Source organism: Plectrocnemia conspersa, unplaced genomic scaffold, assembly GCF_051122295.1.
Source record: "Plectrocnemia conspersa isolate PC_06_02 unplaced genomic scaffold, ASM5112229v1 ptg000013l, whole genome shotgun sequence".
Classification (NCBI taxonomy): Eukaryota; Metazoa; Arthropoda; class Insecta; order Trichoptera; family Polycentropodidae; genus Plectrocnemia; species Plectrocnemia conspersa.
In genome coordinates this window covers 21,031,625-21,058,315 of record NW_028277177.1, presented here as the reverse complement: position 1 = coordinate 21,058,315, position 26,691 = coordinate 21,031,625, and the positions used below count along the sequence as shown (strand labels likewise).

Sequence of the window (26,691 nt, the reverse complement as noted above, 5' to 3'; positions counted from 1 at the left end):
ACGTGGGAGATTTTTCTCATAATCATATGTGTATTATTTATAACTTTAACGCACACATCCGGCGCTGTGTGATAGTATCAACCGAAAAGCGCAAATAGTACAGTAAACCTGTTGTCTCACAATTCACACGTGTGCAGCTTTTGGTGGGGCGTGCCTCTTTTGTACCGTTATCATCTCGCCGGAGATAGTTTTCACGGTTCTGAATGTATTATATATTATATATATATACATGTGCATATATACATATATAATAATATATATATGGCATAATTATGCAATTATGATCTAATCATATATGAGTGACAGATTTGATTCTGGGCGTGAGAGTGATTAACATATTATAAATTTAATTTGATTTCTTATATTTATTATTAGACTTAAAAATCACTTATTTTATACGCAACGCAATAGTTAAGTTTGAGCTAATTTTATTATGCAACAAACCGTAGTAGGCAACAAAGCGGCCGTTAGTCGCACATACCAAAGAATTTGATCTTTCGAATGCTTAACCCGCAGACGCCGTTAAATACAGCATCCGCGTTTACCATAAACAATCATTGTCCATAGTTAAAATTTTATCGCTTGATATAATATATTTGTAGCTATGTATTTATATGTATCTTTGGCCGCTAATCACGCATAGATGCTAGCGTTCGGCGAAATGTCAGGAATCTCTATTGTTGCCAACATCTTGGGAGCAAAAAATAAGAGAAACAAACAGGTAACCGCGAGATCCTCTCGTCGACTGTGATATCATCAGGTGAGTCGAGCAATGGGAGAGTATCGGCACGAGAGGCTGTGTTTGTGGCGATTTGTGTTTGTATCTGTGGGTGACGATGGACCAAACCTAACGCCGAAGCTCAAACACAGACTCGATACAAAATGTCTTATTAATTATAAAAATAGTATAGGAAATATTATGATTAGATAAATTTAAATTAATCAATAGTATAGTATTTCAAGCTCAAACACACGTTTCTGTTTTGCGGCTAAGAATCATAACATATAAAACCGCAGCGTATTATATATAACACGTACTATTTATTTATATTCAAACCATATAAATATGTACATAAAGCTCTGAATAGCGTACTCGATAAGATCTAGACTAGTAATTCAGAGACCTTGGGTTCGAGTCACGTTATTATTAAAAGCTCCAGCTGCAAAGTGACCATAGATGTCACCAATCCACAGACTGAAAAATCTGGTGGTTAATATGTTTGATTGACTTACCCAGTTGGTACATATTTACCCCGTTGTAAGTCATTAGGCTTTTTCTTGCCAGGTTACAGCGAAAATATATAATAAAAATATGATGAATATAATTTTCTTGATTTAGTAATTCTTTTTGCTTTATTAAATAGCGGTTTTGAAATCTTCTTAAAATTATTAGTCAATCATGAAATTTACATTTTTATGTTAATCATCTGTTTATTACGTTACTGCCATAAACATAAACATGTTATTTATAAAAAAATAAATAATTTATAATTAATTAAATAGAAGTCGCTGAGTCGCAAACTGAAAAGTCTGGTGGTTTTAATTCTTACGTGTAGATATTTATTATGTCAGATTGAATTTTTTACTAGTACAAATTTACCCCACTGTAACGCATTGGCTCACGCATGTTTATAGACAAAATAAAATAAAATTAGGATCAATTTATTATGTTGCGAGAAACAAGAAACACTGTTAATCAACTCAATGAAATATGTGACAGTTGGTCACATTACTAAATATTGGCAAGCACATAATTAGGAATTGCATTAATACCGGTATTGACATTATTATTATTTTTTAAATTAATTTGTAACAAAAAGAACGTGTATATTATATATAATTAGTATGTCTATAAAATTATTTATATTATTGAAATATACGTATTTTAAAAATAATTTAGGTTTGCCAATTTGACTCCACGGCCCGATACTGTCATCTATATTTTTTTTGACATCTATAATTTTCGGTTAATTATATATTTTGTATAATAAACTGTTATTAGCCTTCTGTTTTATCTGGTTGTAAAAGTCACACTACTCATCTTTTTACAAATTATAATTTGTCTGAGCAATATACTCACTTCAGCGAATTCTTTACCCAAGTCCGTTGAAAATAGTCGCGCTGTGGGATTATGTTTCGCGCTTAGTTCTTTGAATATATAGTGATTTTTTAACATTGCCATCTATTGACCATAATATAAATAACGCTACATTGAGCTAAAAAAAATATTAGGAATAAATTAGCCAAATTTCAAAACACCAGAGCTCACAGTGCTTGAGTTTTTGCTGTTTTATGTACTATAGAATTAAAGTCATTAATTAGAGGCTACTTTTAAATGCCCAGTTGTACAAAAAGTAGACGTAAAAAGATCATTGCGAAGATGAAACCTTTGTTACTTTTTTTTGCCGATCAAAATCTCTTCGCCTCGGTTGGTACAGACATTTTATGCGGAGGCTGTAGCGCCGGACAAGATGCCCGGGAGGCCGGCGCGCCGCGGGCGACAGTTGTGGCCGGGCAGCCGACGAGAGACACGTGCACCGGCCATGCGCGCGACACACACGCGAATTTGCACCTCCACACGCGCGACACGCAGACCATGCACACTGAGAAGAACATGAACGAAATACCGACCTCACCGGTGGACGACTCTGAGCTCAACCACAACACGACGCCCAAGCGCAGAAAGGTGTTAAGCATCCACAACGGCACGGAGCCAGAGTCGGCGACAGACTTGCATAAAAACATGGAACTGCTAAAAACTCAGCAACTGATCAACTTCGACACCTTGGATCTGAGACAAGCGAGCTTCAACCTACTACGAACCAATTTGGAGCTGCTAAAAAACAGCCAGAAGGACTCCATAGATCTAAGGCAAAACATCAATCTACGACTCCAAATATCGGAAGTCAACGATGAATCGAACTGCGATCCGACCGAAGAAGATGTAGAGATGAGTCTAGATCAGGAAGATTTTAAGAGCTCAGATATTGATAATTCTAGGACTTCAGATATCGATAAGGATAGCGCAAATAATAACGAAGATGTGCCTTTTACTATCATGGATGCTCAGGATAGAGAAGAAGACGATGACGTAAGTATTGATGATGATATGTAGGTCGAGTGTGATCGTGATGCTTTTTTATGACTTATTGATGCTGTTCATGATTATTTTTATGGGCTACTTTTAAGCGCCCTGAGTCTGGTATCGTGGCAATAAAATTTTATGCTTAATTTATCAGATATGGTTGAGCTCTTAAACTTGATTAGCGATTAGTTAGCTTTATAAAATTAAAATAAAGTCAAGTTCTCGTATTTAGGACTTGATATTTTCATTCCAATAAACTATATTTACATATAGTCTTATTATTAAAAGTTTATGAAATACATATAATCTGGCAGCCCAAAATCACACATATGTATATTTAAAACTAGATAGATATGAAAATCAATATCTCGTAAACATTGAAATGTAATAGACATATGCATCGTTTATATTGACTTCATGATCAACCTTAAGGTAAAAAAATTAAGTGTGTTAGTAATTGTTAAATAAACATTTATATAACAACACTGAGTAGGATTTTCTCTAGCATGATAAGATTTTAAATCTGTCATCGGTTTTAATATCATTAGTTAACAACTGATATGTGTACAATTTTTAATTTGTGCCAATAAGTTATGAAATATTTATAAAAATACATATATAAATCAGGTTATTGAAACTTTGCAGCAAAAAAATATTATCAAGTGTGTCACACGTAGCCGTGAAAAATGATAAACCGGACTATAATAAAAAAAACTATTCATACTAGCAAAAAATTCTCTCAGTTTGATTACAAAAATAAACATTTTGTTATTAAAAAACTAAGCATTTTTTATAGCAATTTTAGTACTCAATATAATCATAAGCAATATAAAATTTTTTTGGTATCTTAAAAGTCTTAGATATATTTACCTAATATTTGCTGCAAAAAGTGTTTTAGTATAAAGTTTCATTATAATAATTAAACATAGAGTACGTGTTCAAATTACTCAACACGCAATTAGAATGGATTTTTTTATTGATAGATAAAAATATGAATACGTTATAATAATAATTTAATTGTATTCTTCATCGTTATGGTCAGAATTTATATTACATGGGTCAAAATTTACATAAAATGTGCAGAATATAATCTGATCAGATGGTAAGAACTCAAAATAATTATTCGAAATTGAGATTACATCATTTAAATTTAAATTGGACTGGTCAGAATTTATATTAAATGGTAAGAATTATTTTTAAATATGGCCTAAATCAATTTTATAGTCAGTATTTATTACATAGTATTATGATCTGTATTTTAATCTTAAGGTCAGTTTTATATTGACAGATGATGAGATGATATAGTCATTATCAACGTGTTTTAGACCCAATTTGTTTGATTGGGCTCGCAACATTATCATATGTTAACACAGCAAGCCAAGCGTGCTCACCGGCACCGCTCTGTCGTTATTCCCACTTCGTTTATCGCTCTGAATACATCCGCGTCCTACATACAATTAAATAGATTTGTCGCGAGTTATTTATGGGGTTTTCACTGTTCTGATCAATGCTTGCTCGCGAAATAAATAATTTATTGTCTATTTATATTATATTTATAAATATTATATTATTTTTTAAATTCATATGATCGTCCTATATTTTAATTTTTTAGTTTATTCTGACCATTTGAATAATATAATTATGACCATCCATTATTTTAATTTTGCTCGTCCTATTCACCCTGACCGTATGCTATTTTTATTTTAACCGTTTAGTATTTATTGTGATCCTTAATAATATAATATAATATGATCTGGCTATTAATAAAATTCTGACCGAGATTTGATTTTTATTCTGATCATTCAATTAATTCAAATTTCACTCAAGCAGAGTTGAATGTGATGTAATATCATTAAAAGCTAGCATAGCATATCGTATAACTTCGATTAAAATATATTTTGCGTTTAAAAATACAACTTGTTATTGTTTCATATATGACAACCAAACCTTCCAAAAGTATTTCAATCTATCTATAAAATTTTATCGAGACTGATCGCATCAGAAATAGGTGCTCAACACCAGCGGTCGCAAACCATGAGTCAGACGCCTAAAATATTTTTTCGGCACAAATTCTCACTCAGTCTTCTCGTCTTGTCTCGTCTCGAAGAATGCAATGACGAAAATGGTACTTGACCAAAAAACCTGTCAACATTCATCTTCGGCCGGTTCTTCTGTGCACCTCTTCCGGGTTTGGCCGTTGCAACCTGTATTCGCAAACCAAAGGTTCTCACGAAGGGTCCTGTCGACAATTGATTCGACAGCTGTTGTCGTTTGATACACATATAAGGCAGCGTGCCAATTACTATCATGGTAAAAATTCATTTTCACTGTGCGACAATCTTTATTTTTTTCGGTAATTTTCAAAACCGGTCTTCGGTTTTGTGTCTATTATTTAAAATATGTATAAAGCGAACGAGACGTGTCATTACGCGACGGGTAAAAAAGAGCATGATTGCACCCGACGATCTGTTATTGAACGGTTGCAATTTTGTGCAATGATTTTTAATTGGTTTATTACTTTTAAATACGAGTTTGTGGACCTCACTCTCTTGTATGTGTCGTCGTGTTTTTTATTTCATTAAATAGTTGTCCGCAATGTATTTATATTGTACATATATTCAATGGTAGTTGAATTACAACTGGTAGTCCAAAAAGCGATAACTTTCGAACGTTCGTTATCAATAGATAATTCTCCCATTGTCCGACACAAAAGCGGTGAATAGACGCCGAATCATTAGTTCCAAAAAAATAAGTAGGTAGGTGTTGCTTATGAAGACGTTCGCTGCGTATAGTAATTAAGCTCGGGTTCAGTTAAAAACTAATTATCTTCATTTAATGCCGTCATTGTGCGATAAAATCGTAACGGGATCGCGATAGGTCGGAGTGTATAGATAAATGATCGTTAAAATATTTTTTTTTTATTGTGAAAAGTATGTAGTTTAACGATCTTTGAAGGTCGTGAAGACCGTGGGTTAAAATTGTCAGCATTTAATAATTTCTGATTCCAACAAAAAGGTTCTGCGATATAACAAGTATGACAATTTTTATTGGCATTTATACTTAAGTACTTATATAAACAAGTATATTAAATAATTGTACAAAATTGCTTATAATGAAATAAGTAAATAGTATAAAAAGGACGTATTTATAAACAATAATGCAGTGGTCCCCAAATATTTGGCAAGCGACCCACTTTCTAGAAAGATGAACTTTCTCGACTTGTCAGGCATTGTATTGTATATTAATTTTTATAGCTTAATATTTTTTTTATCAGAGTCAATATTATATATTTATTTAAATAATAGATTATTGTATAATATATCAAAATTTTATAAATATAATTATAAATGTATCATATGTTATACTTTAGTGTATGTTTATTCCAGTAATGAAACCTGTTATTTTTTACCTGTTATTTTATAATTCACACATACTTACAGTATTTTCCTATATACGTTTCAAAAGCTTTAACTACTTGTCATATGTTTACCTTCAAAAATATTTTTCAAGTTTTCAAAGACAATTAATCAAAAACGATTTCTTTATGAATTATGGATATTTTTATGACGTCATTGGTTGTTATTTCGATTGTTTAACAATTTAGTATATTTAAAATACATGTTCAGTCAATAAGATGTACTCATGTCTAAAATTAAAATTGAATTAAAAATCATTTTAAAATACTATTTTATATATATATATTGAGTTCTCGACTTTGTTCTATTTTTTTTAAATTACACTATATGTGTGTTTACAGAAAATAGTATCTAGTCTTTAATACTATTACAGAGTTTAGATATCAGAGTAAATATTAAAATGAAAAAAATAGATTCTAACTAGTTTAGGTTTAAGTATATAAAGATAGAGTAACACTTCTACTTTGTGAAAATGATTGCGAAAGTAAACCACTAATTAATTATGGGGCTATAAAAATATTATTAAAACATTGCTATTAGTTTAATGAAATTTTAATTGAAGAATTTGGATTAATAAATATTTTTTTGAAGACTGATTTCATCATCAATTCATGCAAGAGGTAAAAAAATATTTTAAAGGTAATAACCTATCATTAAACATTTAATTACTAGTTGCTAATGCACATATATTGTGCCTACATTTAAAACATCATAATAATATCTCTTTCTTCATATTCAACATCTATAATTATAACAATGGATCAAGGTGTAATAAATACATTTTAAAAGTATAACACACGACAAGTAGTTAAAGCTTTTGATAGATAGAGCATCAAATCGTAAACGAAATTCTGGTAAAAGTTCTGAAATTTATAAACCTTTTTAAAATATCGGTAATCGGAGTAAAAACACGCCAGATCAGTTATACATATCCCAATAAGAAACATCTTGGCTTAGTCTTAGAAAATCTAAAATTAGACTAACAAACACTACTGGGGATTAGAAAATTAAATCACTTCTTAATATTTAAATCTGATAATAAAATATAAAATGACATACAAATAATGTCACTTTCTCATAATACAACTTCCATTATTTAATCTATGTAACAAGGTGGAATACATACATTTAAAAAGTATTCCATAGGGATCAAATTTAGGTAGGCAGCTAGATTGATAGACATAACTGCTAATCAATATTACAATTATAGAAAGAATATGAAGCTTACAAACGTTTTTGAATAAATAATCATTTCTTATTCTATGAAACTAAAAATTGCCCGAATTATAGTTAAAACGTTTGAAACTAATATAATCATGTAAGTGGAGAACTTATTGTATATGTACCTACTATATATGACGTTGTTTATATTTATTAATAATCAAAAGGATAAATATTTAATGACCAATAATGTACAAAAGTATTTTTTCGTTTTACTGACAATAAAATCTAATGCAAATACTAAAATTATTTACTATGTGCTATTCTTATCTATTTTTGTACAATTCTATCTAATTTATAATTGGGATTTTTGCCTAATCGATGTACGTGCCATCGTGATAATATTGGTTATCTTTTTGCATTCTTAATATGTGGTGTCGCACTTTTTTTTAATATCATTTCGTCTGTGTTTTGGCACGGGTGTGTGGAATGTACATTTTTTTTCTCGTCGAGCCGACATTATCATCACGCCTGTATGTATCCAAAGTTACCGTTACTTCCCCGAATCATTCCGCCAGGTATCCAGCGGCCGTATGACAAAGAATACCTGTTCCCCCTAAGTACCTGGCCTTAATTAAACTTTTAAATATTACCGAACGCACAGGTAGAACAAGTGGGCAAAAATGTACCTGCTATCCCATACAATGGACCATATTGGCTATACTGTTTCGCATACGAATGCGTGATAATGATGTCTATCCATATTATGTATACTATTAGTTATTATACAAATACAATAAGAATTTTATTTCAATTGAAACTGATATATACTTCAATATTTACTCCCTCGCATTACTCAAATTTATTGAGTTCTATTTGCTTTATTACTATTATTTTATTGTAGCATTTCGAATAACTAATATTAACTATAACTAGAACATAATATTTGTAAAATTACTCTAGGTTATATTATATAATATAAAGCAATACTATTCATATATAACAATGAAACATAGAGAGATATATGTATGTATGTAAATAACAAACAGTACTATAGTATAAGAACATATCATAGTTATTGCACTTCTATTAAATAATTAATTAGACAGACTGATATAATCAGGGCTGTTAACCTTTAAAATTCCGCTCACTTAGACTGAAATTAAATATTATAGAAAAAAGTTTTATGTTATTTTCGCAACACACCATATTATACAATATCACATATTACTTTTGCAATGCAACATTAACGAGTATTTTTGGCCAATAACTCATCACGAACGCTGTACGTGGCGTGATTAAAACGCTCTACTCACGTACACATAGCTTCGGGTCAAATGTGGAACTCCGTGATTCGAACAGACTCACTGGCACTGGCCCCGGGGCGCAGTGGATGTAATAAAAAGAATAGTCGAATCAACAGGTTAAAAAATATAAACAAAACGAGAAAATTTCGCATTGCTTTTTATTTTGTTTTAAATTTAGGAATCTTAAAAAATCCTAGATGTCAAAGTATTTTTTTAAGTAAAAATATAAAAATCAGTCAATGCAGTTAATATTTGTTTTACATAATATAACTAACTACTCCTTAGGATCCTGCTTAAGTTATTCTCTAATTATTTTATAAAGACAATGTGTTTAATTTAAAATGTCAGCGTTCCAAATTTTGCACAGTTGTACTCTAAGACCCTGAATAAAATCATTTTCCCTTTGCTTAAGCATGTTATATATCTTTTTGATTTTTCCTCGTTACCAAGCGTTCACACCGCTACTGCACCAACACGATTTTATTGCTTTTGACGTGAATTTTTGCCTTCTGAGAAGTGATAATTGTTTTTGTGCTCTCCTATTGACCAAAATTTGGTTTGAATATACTTTGAATAGCCCTTTTATTAAGAAGTCCATAATAATATCGGAAAGGATAGCTATCGTATTTTTAAAACATATTTTAATATCGAAATGCAGATAAACTATGGAGCAATATGTGAGATGCGATGTCTGTGTGTATTTATTCTTCCGCTTATTTTCCCCTGAGAGATGAGTTGGTTTAGTTTGTATTTTAGACTTGACCTAATAAAAGCTCTAAAATTGTAATTAGTTTTAGAAATTTAATTTGGTTAAGTTTGGGTTTGAACAGCAAATGGACGTTTCGCAACTGTCAAATTGAGCTTCACAGATATTTAAGAGCATCATATTAGCGCCTATCAGTTAAATTAAATTTTCGCTAGTAGAAATATTGTACTGGTGAAAATGGATTTGGACTTTATTAGTCAAAACTTTACCAAACTATACACATTCACTGTAACATTTATACATTGGATGTAAATAAATAACGATAAGTATGTATATAAATATATATATATATATATATATATATATATATATATATATATATATATATATATATATATATATATATATATATATATATATATATATATATATATATATTACTACATAAATAAAATTTTAAATAATATAATTGTACTAACATCTGCCAGATAATTTATATTTTCACTGGTAAAAATATATATCTATTAGTGAAAATGTGTTCCGCTATGATTTAACTGAAATGACATATTTAAAAAAATATTTTTGGGATAGATTCGAAATTGTTTTTAAGTACATGAAACTGAATGTTTTATTTATTTATTTTGCTGCTTATTTATTTATTTTGTGATCCATATTTCTACTAAATATAGCATTTATATAATATTTTTAAATAAAAACTGTATTTTATTTAATTGTCCTGAACATGGCTATAACTTATATAAAGAAAAAGCTGTTTTGAAATCAGAATTTATTTAGCATATAATTAAGTTTATTAAGCAGTGTAATTATTTTTACTTTTATATACGTAGTATATATTCTCTATTTTTACCAATTTCTTACGGCCGCATTTTTTTCTATTCTTTTTTGACTTCTGCTAGTCCTATCAAAATATTTGTTTGTCACCATTATTTTTTTTGGTTGTCCCACTTACAACCAATACTAAAATAGCTCTGATCACACATTTAACCAAAACACCCATTGTATGATTATGCATAAAAACTTGCATTTATCATAGCCATTCCATTATCTGAAAACACTTTGTGTAGTCTTACAATATTTTATTCTTCTGAGCCACATTATAAGCATGAACACATGATTTGTAAATATTTGCTTGTTTACCATGCTCTGTCTCGAAAAGTGCCAACCGTCTGGCAGTGGCAGGTATATATGAACCTCCGGTGACAGGTGTCTCGGCGGCAGGTCGAGGTCCTGACGTGTCGGGTACCTCCGAACGGGGTTCCACATTTGACCCGGAGCCATGGTAAGCGGCCGCGTGGGACCACCGCCTCCGCAGACGTGCGTCGTGACCGACGATGACCGAAATTCCACGGCATGCTCATCAATGAACACCTTTTTTGTGACTGGGGGCACACGCGGTCGTGCTATTATGCAACGTGACAAAAACAAGGTGTTTGTTTACGTTTTTGATGGACTGAATCTTTGACTGGAAGATTAGCATAATGAGAGATTTACCATATCTAAAAAAATATAGATGTCATGAAGTGTAAAATTGACAACTCCACTGTTAAGTGGAAATGACTAAATACTGCTACTTTCTATTAGCCATCCTTAGGAAATCACTATAAGCAACACTTAAGACTCGTATTAAAATAACGTGGACTTTAATAAAACATTAATGGATGTATTGATGAGAAAAAATCACAAATATGCATGATTTTCTATGCAAATATTTATTAGCGAATAATCTTCCGAATTTTATTTAACAGTTCATATGCGAAGAATTCGTATTATTTTATTACATCCAGTCATAATTTGCCATGTCCATCTTTTACTTACGATGTATAATAAAATGCAGCTGACTCCAATCAATTAAATCATCATAATCCGGAACCAAACGTTTTAAAAATAATTAATATGCGTTTCTTATTCTTACATCAATCAAACATACAAAGCTTATTTACTAGCTAAATATATGTATGTATTATCTCGCTAAGTTTTCTAAATTAAATCTTTAATAGTTTTATACTATAAATAAACATTTTGAATATATGATTTTCGGGTTTTTAAAGCCAAATGGGTGTGAATTTTCCAGCAAAATGGACACTGAAAAGGCTAGTAACAGTTTATTTGAATAATATATATATATATAAATATAAATTACCACATATATAGAGCAATGTAAATGTCGCTATCAGATAGTGGAGTTGAAATAGCAAGTCCTGGAAGTCAATAAGTTTTCGCTGACATGTCGAGTTGTATTATTATCAGATGTGATTTCGTGTAGCAGATGCGATCTGCGTGACTAGTGACTGAATTCCCAACAAATTCTGTGAATTTCGGTCATAGTAGATACGCTGATAAAAGATTTATTTTTATTAAAAAAAGCGTCTCATTGTCTCACATTTTGAAACAAAATAAAGTCGCACAAAGAACCATAGATTTAGAAGCGACATAATTTTTTTTAGTTTATAATATTTTTCTTTATTTATTTTCATAAATCACAAGAACGGTTGTATAAAAAATTGTTCTTAATCATATTTTGCTTCAATTATATGTATATTTTATACATCTAAATATCTATATTTAAAAAGAACACTTCACGATCGTCACAATAATAACTTTCGTTAAAAGGGTTTCTGAGAAACATGTGTATGTATTTATTTATTACTTAATAATAAAATAATACAAACGTGACTTATATTCAACGTCAAATCGTTAATCACATTTTAAATTATACGGCTATAATCGTTCAATATATAACATAAGCGACATCAAAGCAATTTTCCGTTAATAAATGCTAATAACCTCCTTGACAATCGCACACAGAATCGCAAATCAATCCTTCACTACACATACTATAATATAATGGCTGCATCGAGAGTGATCTTAGGTCACCTTCAGACTACTAGAGATCGTCAAACCAGAGTGCCAGGTGTCAGTTCGTTAAAGGTCTTTGGAGATGCTCGATAATAAACGACGAACGGCACACGTTACCATTTTTCAATTATTATATAAGCACTCTGGCATTAAATTAAAACGATATCATCGCAAATACCTAGTTAATACATCAGGCATATGTGTGTATTTAGATATATTATAGATACCTTTTCCATCGCCATGACCTGAATGATTCGAAATTATAATTCAACGACGTGTATCGGAACGCGCGTGCTAATCGTTGAGCTTTCGTGGTATGTTATGACCATTTTTTTAGTTAAATGTTATTAATCTTTAAAACTTGTCCGTGTGAGCTCGTGTAGTCTGTATACATATTGGACCTTGAAACTTTGCTGCGGTGAAGGGAAAAACGCGAAGGTGCCGTCGGAAGATTCAAAAGGTTATAGGACACATTGATGGCTATATTGGAACTATGGTGGTACCACAGGATGCCTATAAATTAATTGAACTCTGTCGAGTAGATCGTGAGGTGTTAGTTCATGTCTCTGAATCAAATTGATGTTTATCTATATTTAAAGCATACATAAACTTGTTACGCTAGATGGTAATAAATAGATAATTATTATCATACATATAGCTTAGTAATATTATAGCAAATAGTGATATTTTTGCTTTTACTCTTAAAAAATGTAGTTTAATTAGAAGCAGTTCAATTAGTTTTTAACCTTATATTTATTTTAATTTATTTATTATATTATTGAGTTTTATGGATGCAAGTAGTATTTCAAACTAAATAAGCCACAACTTATTATGCAGAATATGTATAAAAAAAACTCAGTTGATTGTCAGTTAATTATCTTGTTGATAAGATAAGATTTTTATTATTACTGCATCGATAGTGTTTGGTATTTAATCTGTTGGATCTTTTTGACCCAATGCATTAAAATTTTCACTGTTTGAAAGAAGCTTTTCTCTTAAAAGCTCTGATATATCAGGGCTTGATTAATTTACTTTAATGCAATCACGATGTGTGTTAATCATGAATTTCAAGCTTTTGAAACATAAAAACATTAATATGTGTAGTCACTGGAATTGTAAAAAATACTATAATATTCGCTATAAATATTTTAAATACAAATTCTTTAAGTATTTTAATTTTAAATTCAATTAAATATAACACAGAATGCACCTCGTCTCATCTCCCAAACTTTCGCACAGTAACATATAACACAAAATTACAGACACACATACACAACGTATTTAATTCGATATCGGCCTTACTATGTATATATGAGCATATTCACCTCATCATTTCGGCATGACTCGTACGTTTCGCCGACAACAAAAGCCCGAAATGCGATTCTCCAACTGTTGTTCATTCGATTTTATTCACCGAAGTCCCGCGGTGTCTTGTCGCCATTTTTTTTTGCGCCGACATATGTATATTAATGATTGAACACGGCCGGCCTAACTGTATATTTCAACTTCTTCTAGCCGGCTACTTGGCGATGCCGGTACCTAGAGACGATGGCCAGATCCGGAGGATAAGTATGTGGATGGTGGGTTTTCGAGAACGCACATACTCAGTATGTATGTGCCGGACCGCGCCCATTCCAGTCAATCGACCCAAAATTTTACAATTTTTTTGACAGCCACTAAAGTGTTTTTAATCTCTAGTCCATACGCATCAAGTACATGTATATAGAGGTGGTAATGCGAAAAAAATAATAGAGAATGGATACTCATCATCGCCAACATCTTCGGCCTTCTACTGCCTATCACCAGTTTCTGATACCTAAGAATCAGACACCACTCTTCGGCTGTCAATCTATCGTATTATACCTTAAGATGAACAATTCTTGTTGGGTCCTTCGAAACTGACTTTATTATCTTTTTGCATTGTCACTTTATACTGTTCTTATGATTTTCTTCCTTGATTTCATTAATAATGATCGTGATCTACAATTAACCACTGATTTATCTCCGACTCTCTTGAACGCTTCTGTTGGCTATAAAATGTTTTCTTAAAATAAATATTAATATTCTTCAACGTTTCCAGTAACTTTTTACCTCCTCTTTATGCTTCTCGCTAACATTCGTCCTTCAATATTTTAATTTTATATTATCTTTCAAGTGACGGCCATATTTAAATATGTAACTTCTCTTTAATTTATTAGTAAATAAATTAACCTTATAAATATCAAAAATTTAATACAAGATGCACATTTGCATATAAAATCAAATGTTTGGGTAATAACCGAAACTAGTTAACGTATGTACTATAAATATGACGTTCTCAAACATTGTAGCTGGTCCAAAGTTAACGTGAAGAGGGAAGCGGCTGCTTTTTTGCTCTTTTCAGTATCTGTCGATGATAAGTGTAGCTTAATTTATGTTTTAAGTTGAAAGTAACTGGTTAGGTTTTTGTTGGGAAAAGAACTCCGAATGGAAATTAATCATTTAGTTTATTGGGAGTGTAATTGCGTTTATTTATTCCCGTCATTTTTATTATTAGACTATTTACGTAACCATCTGAGTCTAAGAATTTGGCAAACTTTTTCTTTGTCTTAAGTGTTTTTTAATTTATATTGTTTCTAGAAAGTCGGAATTATTCGGTTTACCAAAATTTTTCTATTCCCACATATAATTATTGTGACGATTAAATAAAATCGAGCTGGTTATTATTTTTTTTTAAATAATGAACTCAGAGAATATCATATATGTTTTCAACAACAACAAAAAATTGTCTTGCATAGAACTTACTGCATTTGTTTGATCGTTTAAAATGCTTTTAACTAATATCTCGAATATCTTTTCTTCACGTACAAAATGCACTGGTAGGCGAATCGTAAAACTAATGACATTTTTTTATTGCGCTTTTAACACGTATTGCAAAATTTTCTTCTTTATAAAAAATGCGGTTGACACATATTTTTGTGTACAATGCTAATACCTTTACTCTGCCCTAAATTATATAAAAACACGACAGATTATTTTTATGTAAATGTTTTTATTAAAAACTCTAATTATATCATATTTAATAATCAGCACAATATATTACATAAGTATGTAGAACTTTTTAAGCTGTTAATCTAAATAAATCTGAATTATTAAAAACGACAATTTTATTTTATATTCTTAGAAAATATGAAACAAAATTTTCCATGTAGCATAAGTTTGTAATATTAATTTTAAATTGTTGAACTTATAAAATAAATGCAGTTATATACAAAAATATGTTACGCATAAATCTATAAAAAAAACTTAAGGTCTTAGCAAAAATATGTTTTTTACTTAAAATAAAAAATCACGGAACTCCAAAATTTAGGTTAATTATAAAAATCAATTACAACGTTAAGGGTACTTATAAAAATCAGTCTAATAAGAAATAGTCATAGAAAAAATAAGCTCTTTAAAATTGCACAATAGCAATAGATAATAATTAATAAAAAAAAATAGGTTTTGAAGAAATAATGTTGCCTGATTTTTTATTTATTCAAGTCGTTTTATTGAAGGTTTTTTTTATTGAAAACGGATATTTTTGAGAACTTTTTTGTTATAAACAGAAATTCATTGTTTGGGGCAATTATAAAATGTTTTAACTAATTATTCAGGATATTTTTAATTTTGATAATTGGTTTCATTTAGAAAATATATTTTTTTTGTTAAATTTTACTTATATGTGTATTATATCTATATTTTAATTTTTAATTTCTTTGAGAGTAATTTACTTGCATACAATCCTAAATATGAATAATTGCTCTTTAAAATATTGCTTAAAACAATTCATAGCTATAGATTAGTATTACAAATTTATTGTCTGTTTCGAAAAAATATTTGTAGCATATGGCTGTTCTTTGATTGTTAAAATGTTATTTTAAGATTGCAATTATATCTATGTCATCTGAATTCATAAATTTATGGAACATGCTCCCTCGTATTTATATTATATTACAAACTACATTCTCAAGTTAATTGCTTTTTCTTGTAATCAAATTAATAAATAAAAAAATGGTGTAGGTCTAAGTTCAATTTAATAAGCGTTTATCTATAATATTATACATCTGATTTAAGCTTATTTAATTTTGCAAGTATTATAAATAACAGAAAAAATACACTTGATTCACAATCATAGTATTAACATGAAATATTTTTTTGTGAATATGAAAAATTAACGTTTAAAATCTTTAGAAAGTCACCACGATTGTTTGAGGTTAGAAATTTAAGTGACCGTTTGCTAATTTTTTTGCGCTGACACACAAATAGCACACAGTCGCTACATCTTAACCGCAATAAAATAAGATTTTTTTCTCATCAATAGAAGTATCATAACTTGATGTAAAATTTGATTACTTTTGATCGTCGGGTCAATCTAAAAATATTATTACATTTCGAATGAAATAAAAAAAAAACATATCTCAATCTATCTATATATTATAATTATATTAGTAATCACATTTCAAAATTATATATTCAATTATATTTAACGGCGGTTTATGGTTAACAATAATTTTAACCATCCGATCGTTATTACTGTGAGTGTTTATTAGTATTGTATTTAGGGATATAATTATAAGAATCGTTATTTTTATGGTTATACGATTCGTATTACAATAATTACCATAGCAAATTATGAATCAGATCACCATACTCCTTCCAGACAAATTATTAAATATTTGGACCAGTTCATCTGGTATTTCAAGTCATGGATCCTTTAGTAGTTTACATAAATTTATCACATATCCATATTTTTTACGTGCGCATACGTAATAAATATGTATGAGCGTATAATGGTTGAATATAAATCATTATTTATATAACACCAATTTTATTCAAGCGCAACTTTCTATTTAGAAAAAAAAACTTATTGTATGCTAACTTTCGCACGCTTATGGTCTAAATTGAAATACAAAATAATGCAACTAATAAAATGGACAAGGTCGAACCGAACTTGTTTTTTTCATTCTATTTTGTAAGTTCAAAAGGTCTAGCTCGAGATTGTTTTGAAATCAAACAGCAACCATATAAGATGTCGGCAATAATAACAATTATAATAAAACATTTTCTTCCTGTTTGGCTAATGATTGCTACACATATATAGTGCTGCAAAAAAATGTTATTAATATAAAATATATTTATTAAAAAACGGTCAAATTTTAAATATTACAGTGAAACTTTTTGTACATAAAGAATGTGTAATTTGATTTTAATTGGGCGGATCCGTCCTGCGAATTGCTACCCCCCTTGACGCACCCTTGTATATACACATTATTTGCCCCATGAATCCCACGTGTAAATTAGCTATAGGTTTTTTATTTTGTAAAAGGGACCCCATACGTCGAATTCACACTGTTTAACCGATTATTAGTGAGCACATTTGACACATGAAACTTTTTTATTTAAAATATTTTTTTATAAATTAATTTAAAATAATAAATTTCAGTCTTTATATGATTTCTAACCGGTCGTTTGTTTATCACTATTATTAGAGTTATCATTGTTGTGTCAATTCGGACACGGCGATGGGTAAATACTAGTTATTTTTTACCGCAGTTAAACATAACTGGTTTTACAGTAGCCATCGTAAAGATTACACACTAAAATTATACGTATTTTTTCTCTCGATACTCTTGACAGGCGTCATAATACGTTATATGTGTAAATGCTCAATCATATTTTATATGAGGGTATTATAAGCAAATGCAACGTTCTCCTATTTTCCTGCTTTTAAGTATAGTTCAAAGAACTTTAAAACATAAAAATATATTGATTTTATATTACTTGTATAAGAACATTAAGAAAAAATAAGGAGTTAACTTTACAGTTTTATGGAATATGTTATATACATATAGTACTGTTTTTTTCATTTATAAAATATTGTATCAAGCTGAATAGTTTGGTATAATGAATATAGTGAGTATAATTTCAATTTGAATTGAACTTGTCGTGAGAAGAGACAATTTTTTTATATTTACTATTGTCTACTAATAATACTTTAAATACGATGTTTGGTTTTGTTACTTTTTCCCATCACTAATTGTTAATTTAAATTGAATCCAATGAATACAATCAAACATAACGCATGATTTTTTCTTGTTAAGGTACTATTTTTACGTCCCATTAGATAAGACAATCCTTTATCACATTTTTATCCAGAAAGAAATGCAAAAAACTGCTTGAATTGCTGTGTTTCATTTAAGGAAATACCATTAAAAAAATATTAAATTTTAAGTGAGCACATGATGATGAGCTTAAGCATTGTTCATTTAAAAACCATCACCATGTGATTTTTACCATATGTGAAAAAATAATTTTAATACCATTGAGTCTGTCGGAGCTTATCTGCATCTTACTCACACATTATATTATTTTATTATACAAGCCTTTAAACGCTTTCCAGTCATTTATTAATCAGCTTATAAAAAATCCTTGAAAAAAACATTTTTTTTAATTGCTTATCTGCATATTACGTATACATTACAAATATAGACACAATCGAGCTAAATATTTTTAAAATACAATAACTAAAATATCATATAAATATATTTCATTACTTTCTACATTTTTTCAGGTGTTGTTTAACGTAATGTGTTTAATAAGATTATATTTATCGACTTATATATATAAGTTTAAAAATCAGAAAAGATTTGCAAAGTTTAGTCCAGATGATCCTACTTTGAGAATCTAATCCAAATATACGAATACTCGAATCGGAATATATTCGTCAGTTTTTTAACCATTCGTATTTAAATATTTGACTAACTATACGTAAAATAGTCGTTTATATTTGTAGTGAAATATATATTTTCTAAGAAGACTAGAGCTTGGCTAACTCTAAAAATATAGTTGAATATTATTTCTTTGTATTTAACAACAACGCAAGTAGTCATTTTCTTTCTTAGATGAACAGCTGCATTATTTATATTTTTATTTTTATCTTATTTATAACAGTTATCATAGTACAACTAATAGGCAAAATGTTTAAAAAAAACTCTGTGATTCCCGAAATTACAGAAATCACACATATCTTCTAATTATTAACTGTGGACTCTCTTAATATCTGGTTCTATTTTTTCTCTTTTTCAAATCAATACAAGTAATTTTAAGATTTAGGTCTAATTATGTATGCTTAAATTCTTTACTCAATTTTTTGACATTTTTTCGAAAGAAAATAATGTATGCAAAAAATTGCTTATTTTTTCACATTATAATTTAACTATGGTGTATTTATTCTAAGTTTTAATCATTAACTTTATTAAATATACTATTAGCTTTACAATAAAAAATAATTTAAATGTTTGTTCGAAATTTTTTGCTAATTTTTCTTCAAAAAAATAAAAAGTAAGAAATTATTATATTATATAAATCTACGATATGATAATAATAACTTAATATTATCTTTAAAATAAATACATTTTTATTTAAAATAAATTTATGGTCCATTATTTTACAAGTTAATATATATTCGGAACAGCAATTTATCGAATAGTTGAAAATTACAAATATTTGGAAACTTTAATTCCAGTCCATTCGAGTGCCACTCTACTCTTTTTTTTCTAATTTATGCAAAATATAAGGTCTGGTTATTTTATCTTAGGAATATTATTGTTTTTCTTATTTATTGCTTTTTACTATCTTTCATAAAAAAATGTAAAGTAAATAATTAATATAGAAATCTACAATATCATGATATTTCCAAAAAATTAACCTTAAAATTTATTTTAAACATTTTTACATCAAATACAATTTAGGTTCGATATTTAAAAAGTAAAGCTATCTTTAGAACGTTGATTTATCTATTTTAACTCCATATAACATTTCCTGTATTTTTTAATAGTCTTGCTTATGATAAGAAAAGTAGTTTCTTAGTACTGCTTTATATATTTAATAGGTTAAAACACAAAGTGATTATTACCTATTTTCAAAGATTTTTTTCAGCATCCTACACAAAAACTGTTTGTACTATTTTTTCAACACTAATTTTAAAACTACATATGTTTAATATTTTTATTATATTTACGAAATCAAACTAGTCTACTAACAGCGCTTTCTCACATTAGCGTTAATTTCCTGTAGTACAAAAACGGTTACAAGGGTAGAGCTTGACTTTCCAACTGATGGGGAGGGCAAAATCACTTCAGGGGTTCTCGAATACCCCCAGGCCTTGACTTATGTGAGCAATTTGTACATCTGCCCTCGACCAATGGGAAATTCGCAATCGAACCCAGGGTTAATCGCGTTAAAAGTGTGATTAGGGCCAATCGAGTGCTAAATGTCCATTCGACAATGTCGAGCACAGGGCGTGTGCTGCGGGTATTCTTTGTATTATACCACGCGACTGGTTCCAGATAAAGCGTTTCAAATATTTCACACAGGGACGTGTAGAATGGTGGCATATATGCGATGTTTCTACAGAATGTGCCCTTCTTCCGGGCCGTTATAGGCCAGGTCCCTCGTTGGAAGCTGCTCGTGAATCACTTAAGATCAATAGGTCGATATCACTATAGAAATGTTCCTCAATGATGCAAGGTGTTGTGTTTATCATAAGCAGGTGTCTTATAACAGCGTAATGTATGTATAATGTATAACAATTGAAGATACCGCAATATCGTATACAGGATGTCTATAAAATCCGTTACTCCATTATATATTATAATGGCTTTAATCCTTGCGTGTGTGTGAGATCATTCGAGACACATTCGATATGTTATATTATTTATAATTGAACCGATTTCTTAACACGAATGTGTTACATTATTGTTTTAATAATTTATAATATGCCTTTTGTTATATACGAAAATAAAAACTGTATGAATTGGGTCACATATGCAAGTCAAGATAATAATTTCCTTTTATGGAAACTGCATTATTACCTGCCAGCGTGTTTTGTTCAGATAACGATTGATAATGGTTCAGATCAAGAACTGGTTATATGATACAAACATACATATATGCAGGGCCGTTTCAGTATTTTCTGTTGCCCTGGTGGAAAGTAATCCGTGGCAATATCCATTTAAGTGTAAGAGAATTTTGTTGAAAGATCCTTTTACAGTGAAGCATTTTTAGTGTGGTTTACTATATTTTATTATATGCAACAATACACTAAGTATTACCATTTATTTAATCACTGTGTATAAGAAAAATTTAAAAAAATATGAAATTATACTAGATTTGAAAAAAACTAAAGCAGTAAAAGTCTATATTATTATATAGTAGCGTAATCATTTTATAAAATACTGAACAATTGTAACATATCTTATATATTAATAATAATAATAATGCAGATTTTTTTATATACTATGTATTATAGCAAATAGACCATAATATAAAATATAAAATACGTTTTTTTGAGAATCTAGTTTAAATTATTATGTATTTAAAAATCTAAAATTTATTTAAAAAAAAGTTATTCAGTTTAGTAAGAAATATATTCAATAGAAAAATACATATATAAAAAATTACAGTGATGATTATTTAATATGTATTAAGTTTATTAATGCTAAAATATTTTTTTTTTAAATTTTATTCCTTAAAAAATAATTTTAAATTAACTCTAAATTTTATAAATATTTAATAGCTCATTATTTTTTCAATATTAATTATAAATATTTATTATTGAAAAAATAATAAGCTATTAAGTATAATGTTTAATGCCTGAACCTTTTAAACTTCAGTATACAGTTAATTTTAATAAGCTTTTAATGATACGCATCATAATTAATTACACATCATAAATCGAAGAATAATAAATATATGTATGTGTTGTGTATAAAGCAAAATTTTATATTATCTGCTTCAACATGACTTTCTTGTCAGTCTATTGCAAAAACTAGCATTCTAAGAAAGACGCAAAAAGGTAAACATTATGATTAATAGTAGTGAAGAAAACATAAATTATTACATATATAAATATCAGCTTTCTAGTACTTGATGAATTGATGTTTACAATAATATAAATATTTTTATTAATATGTATTTAGTCTATATATTACAGTTCCATTATATATAAAAAAAATATATCATTGATATTACATTTTGGTAATAAACTCTAAATTCCAATGAACCGGAGGAGCACATTATCATTTAAAACCATGTTAGAGTGATCTAGTTCCAAGTGATTTATTACTTAAAGTCATCTACTAGTTCGTTGATACAGTCGCTATTCACAAAGTGTGTCAAATCCAAAACAAATTTCAGTTTTTACTATATATATCTTCATAAGAATTTTAATCATGTGTATTCATTTTCAATGCGTTACCACTATGCCTACCGAGATATACTCATTAGTTTGCCTCTCTAGTATCTATTTATTCAAACATCCCCTTATATACAGGATGAGGCTTATTAACACCAATCACTAATAAATATCGACCCGTAAGTATGCAAATCTAATTTTCCGTAATTTCCCCCGGTTAGTTGTAAACTGGCGAGATGCTAAGTACATAAATTATGTAATGTAACTTCGTAAATCCCGTCCACCTCACATGCGGTATAAAATCCGGTACTAGTATGTGGGCACGCTTATGTACATACATATACCTATGTATGTTTGAACTAGACATGTCATATGTAAACGTTGGCATTATTTCATAAATGGCAGCATTTCATTTCTGCGTAATTTTGTTTCTAAACTATTGCGTTTAGAAATTATGTTCAGGTATAAGAGATATGATTCACTTTGTAAGAGTTGTACTGGTCAAGATTTGTGAGTCACTCTGTACCGGTTGACGTTTTAGAGTGAGTTTTTCCTCGTTCTTTCTTTACGAGTGGGTTTGATAGTTTTATTTGCTTATTTTAAAACTCGAATCGCATTGATGCCTGTTTCTTGTAGTAATATTAGTAATTATTTTTATTAAATCAAAGTTTATACTTAAGAAATCCTTTGACTCAATATTTAATAAAAGATTTTTTTATTAAAAGAACGTCTCAATTGCCCGTTCTTAACTTTTTGTTATTATTATAATATTTGTCAAATTATTAATTTATATTTGTAGTTTAATATTCTAAAAAAAATAATTTAAATATTGCACTAACTCTAAAAATAATAATGTAGGTAGAAAATATATTTCCCTTATATATAGCTATAGTAACTATGGTTAAGTTTGTGATTTTTAAAGATATTTTAACAGCCATTACCATAAAAGATAAAAGCTTAAAAAAAACAGTCGCATACAAAATATAAAAAAATTACATTAATCCTGCCTCAATTTCATTATAAATTTAATTTACTCAATATAAACTTAATCTTCCCTTAAGTTATAAAAGGTTTTTTTTATTTTTTCTTTCTTTAAAATCTAAATCACTATGTTTTATTTTACTCTTATTTTTTTGTAAGCATGAAAATGATTTTAAACTAATGTTGTTAATCTATGTTATAAATAACATAACTTTTCTATTATTTATTTTTAAAACGTTTATTTTAATATGATAATTTGTTTTACAAAAATATTATATACAACACATTTTTCTGATTTAAATCCATTTGTATGTTTTTAATTTTGTTATTAGTTACAATATTATATTATAAATAAATAGTAGTAAATATAATTATAAAATGTACAGTTTTAAATTTTTTCTGTAATTAACACAATAATAAATATACATATACATGTTTTTCTTATGCGTCTCGAAGATTGTGTTGAGCTCTTTGGATTCAAGTTACTGTTGGATCTGCCAGATTTAATCGGAATATATGCTAGGCTAAATTCTTCTTTATTTCAAGGAAGCTGCCATTGGAAACGCCGTAGTAGATCTGTCTTGAGACAAAATATATTACATTAACCCTTTCACCGCGTCTGATATTTTTGCGCGCCATTTCGAAATTTGATGACATATTTTTTATAATATTATGATTCACTAAATTTAAGTGATTAACAGCATTATATTATACTAAATAATGGTACCTTTAGATGCACAATGAGTACTGGCGATTATCTTGATGACTTCTATAGAAGCCATGCGCGCTGAAAGGGTTAAAAAAGTATAACGTATTTGGCGTAAGTGATTTATTTAGTTCGATTGTGTTTATGTTTTTATGCGCTTAACAATTTTTAGGAAATCTAGCATCCCTTTTAGTTTTTGATATGGCCAATGTGATGCTTCCGGGCGGAAAAATATTTTTTGTTTTCTTTATTTCATTTAAAAAATCTGCTACATTTTTATTTTTGTATATTGTGCTAGGAATACTATTATACAAATTCACACCTCCGTACATTATTCCCCTGGCTGTTCTCGTTTTCTTATACTTAACTATTCTTAACTTGTTTATATTTCTAGTGTTAGATCTATGTACATCTTTATTTTTTATAAAATACTCTAATAACATATTATTTTCTATTTTATAACAACTAATATTTTTTTTCGTGTTCATACATAACATATTTTTCATTCTAGATAATAAACCTATTCTTAAAGTTATTTTTATAAACTGCATAATTTCGAGTTTAGGTACCTGTAAGCACATTTCACCGACTGTTTCATTTGATCGGGTCCTTTTGCAAAGTGCTTGAAGAAAATTATTAAATAAACAATGTTTTAAGAAAGTCTTTTTGACATATATTTTTGCAAATGTGACATTTACAAATATTTATTTATAGTATTTTATATTTTATTTTTTAATGCGATAATTTTTTTAGTAAATAATAAACCCTTATAATATATAAAATAAAACCACTATATTTTTACAAAACATCACTAAAAATGGTAAATTGGCAATGATTTAATTGAATAAAATGTTGGCGCATTTTTTATGTTTGGCACCGACTATCACATTGTTCAGATAGTCAAAGTATTTTTATATATTGATGATACACGATTCAATCAGTTACGCGTTCGTTTGTTTAACGCTGGCAAGAAAACAACTACGTTTATAGTAAGGATACAAAATAGTTTTTAACATGTCCAATTATTTCGTCGCATTGATTTTAGGTAGTTATGACATTTTATTAAGTTAGTAATTTGACATTGATTATATGCGATTCTTACACTTTTATTTTAACTAATTGTTATGTTCATAGACTGCATGAAGCTGAATAAAAACTGATTTACATCTAAAAAAATATTTTTAGAGAGCATTTGGATTCAATAATCTCTTGGCTGTATAAAATGTCTACCAGCGTTTAATAAAATGCTTTTCACATATACATGTCGTCACGACTTCAGTAATTCGTTTTAAAGCATACATTGTATAAGTAGTATTTCATTGGATATAGGAATAGGTAGTATTTGTATTGGTTGATGGGTAGTATATTGATAAAAAGCTATGTAATATTTGGCAATAAAATAAAATATACATTCTGAAGAAACTGTGCATTAAACAATACAAAGTACATAGAAAAGCAAAGAATGAATTTAAACATAGCATCTGAATTGATGATTTAAAGTTAGGTGCAATCACTGATATAAATATTTGCATAAAAATCTAGAAATTTGGAATTTAAAATCACTAATAGAAATATAAACTAATGTGATGTGATTTATACATGATATCTGACATGTTTTCATAGAAACCTGATGGTGTCATTTTTTTCTTTGAATCCAATATTTCGCTATAAATATAATTACATATATAAGATTGTTTTGAGCTGGTTTTCCCAAACGTCAACGCTCAAGCCAAATTGTGGACGAAATGCTAATTGCATCTGATCGAGTGTATGTGTGTGTGTACATAAACACGTCAGATACAAAGCACGTGGTGGCGAATCGAGTGAATGGGCGTAAACGGGCGTCCAATGGCGCAGCTTCAGTATCGGGCCGCACGCTACGCTGGTAACACTGGCCAGAGTCGCGCTGTCACGTGACATTCGGGAAAACTCGCTCGGGAAATCTCCGCCAGATTCCATTTTCCAAAGTATACTCAAAACCGATTCGGAGAGATTTGCTTATACTAATATTAATTAGCGTTCATTTCTCGGTTAAATTTAACTGTTTAGTTAACTCTTAGTTTGGAGAGTTGCAATCGATGCTGTTACTATATTTGGAATGTGCTATTGGTATTTTCAGTGTATGCGTATATTATAATTGTTTATTGCATAGTTTAATTACTATATTGATTAAGAACACTAAACATTAGTATTATATAAATCTTTAATGGTTGTCTTGCAAAATTCAGATTAAATA

The 26,691-nt window shown here is 29.0% G+C and overlaps 1 protein-coding gene across 1 annotated transcript in view; it reads left to right on the top strand.

The window, feature by feature from the left end:
* Positions 1-2,380: 2,380 nt before the first annotated feature.
* The window catches only part of TfAP-2 (transcription factor AP-2), a 66,078-nt gene continuing 41,767 nt past the window's right edge, over positions 2,381-26,691 (top strand). Inside the window, exon 1 of the mRNA XM_088202013.1 lies at positions 2,381-3,091. Within this exon, the coding sequence (XP_088058139.1) occupies positions 2,381-3,091 (711 nt within the window). The remainder of the gene's footprint in view (positions 3,092-26,691) is intronic.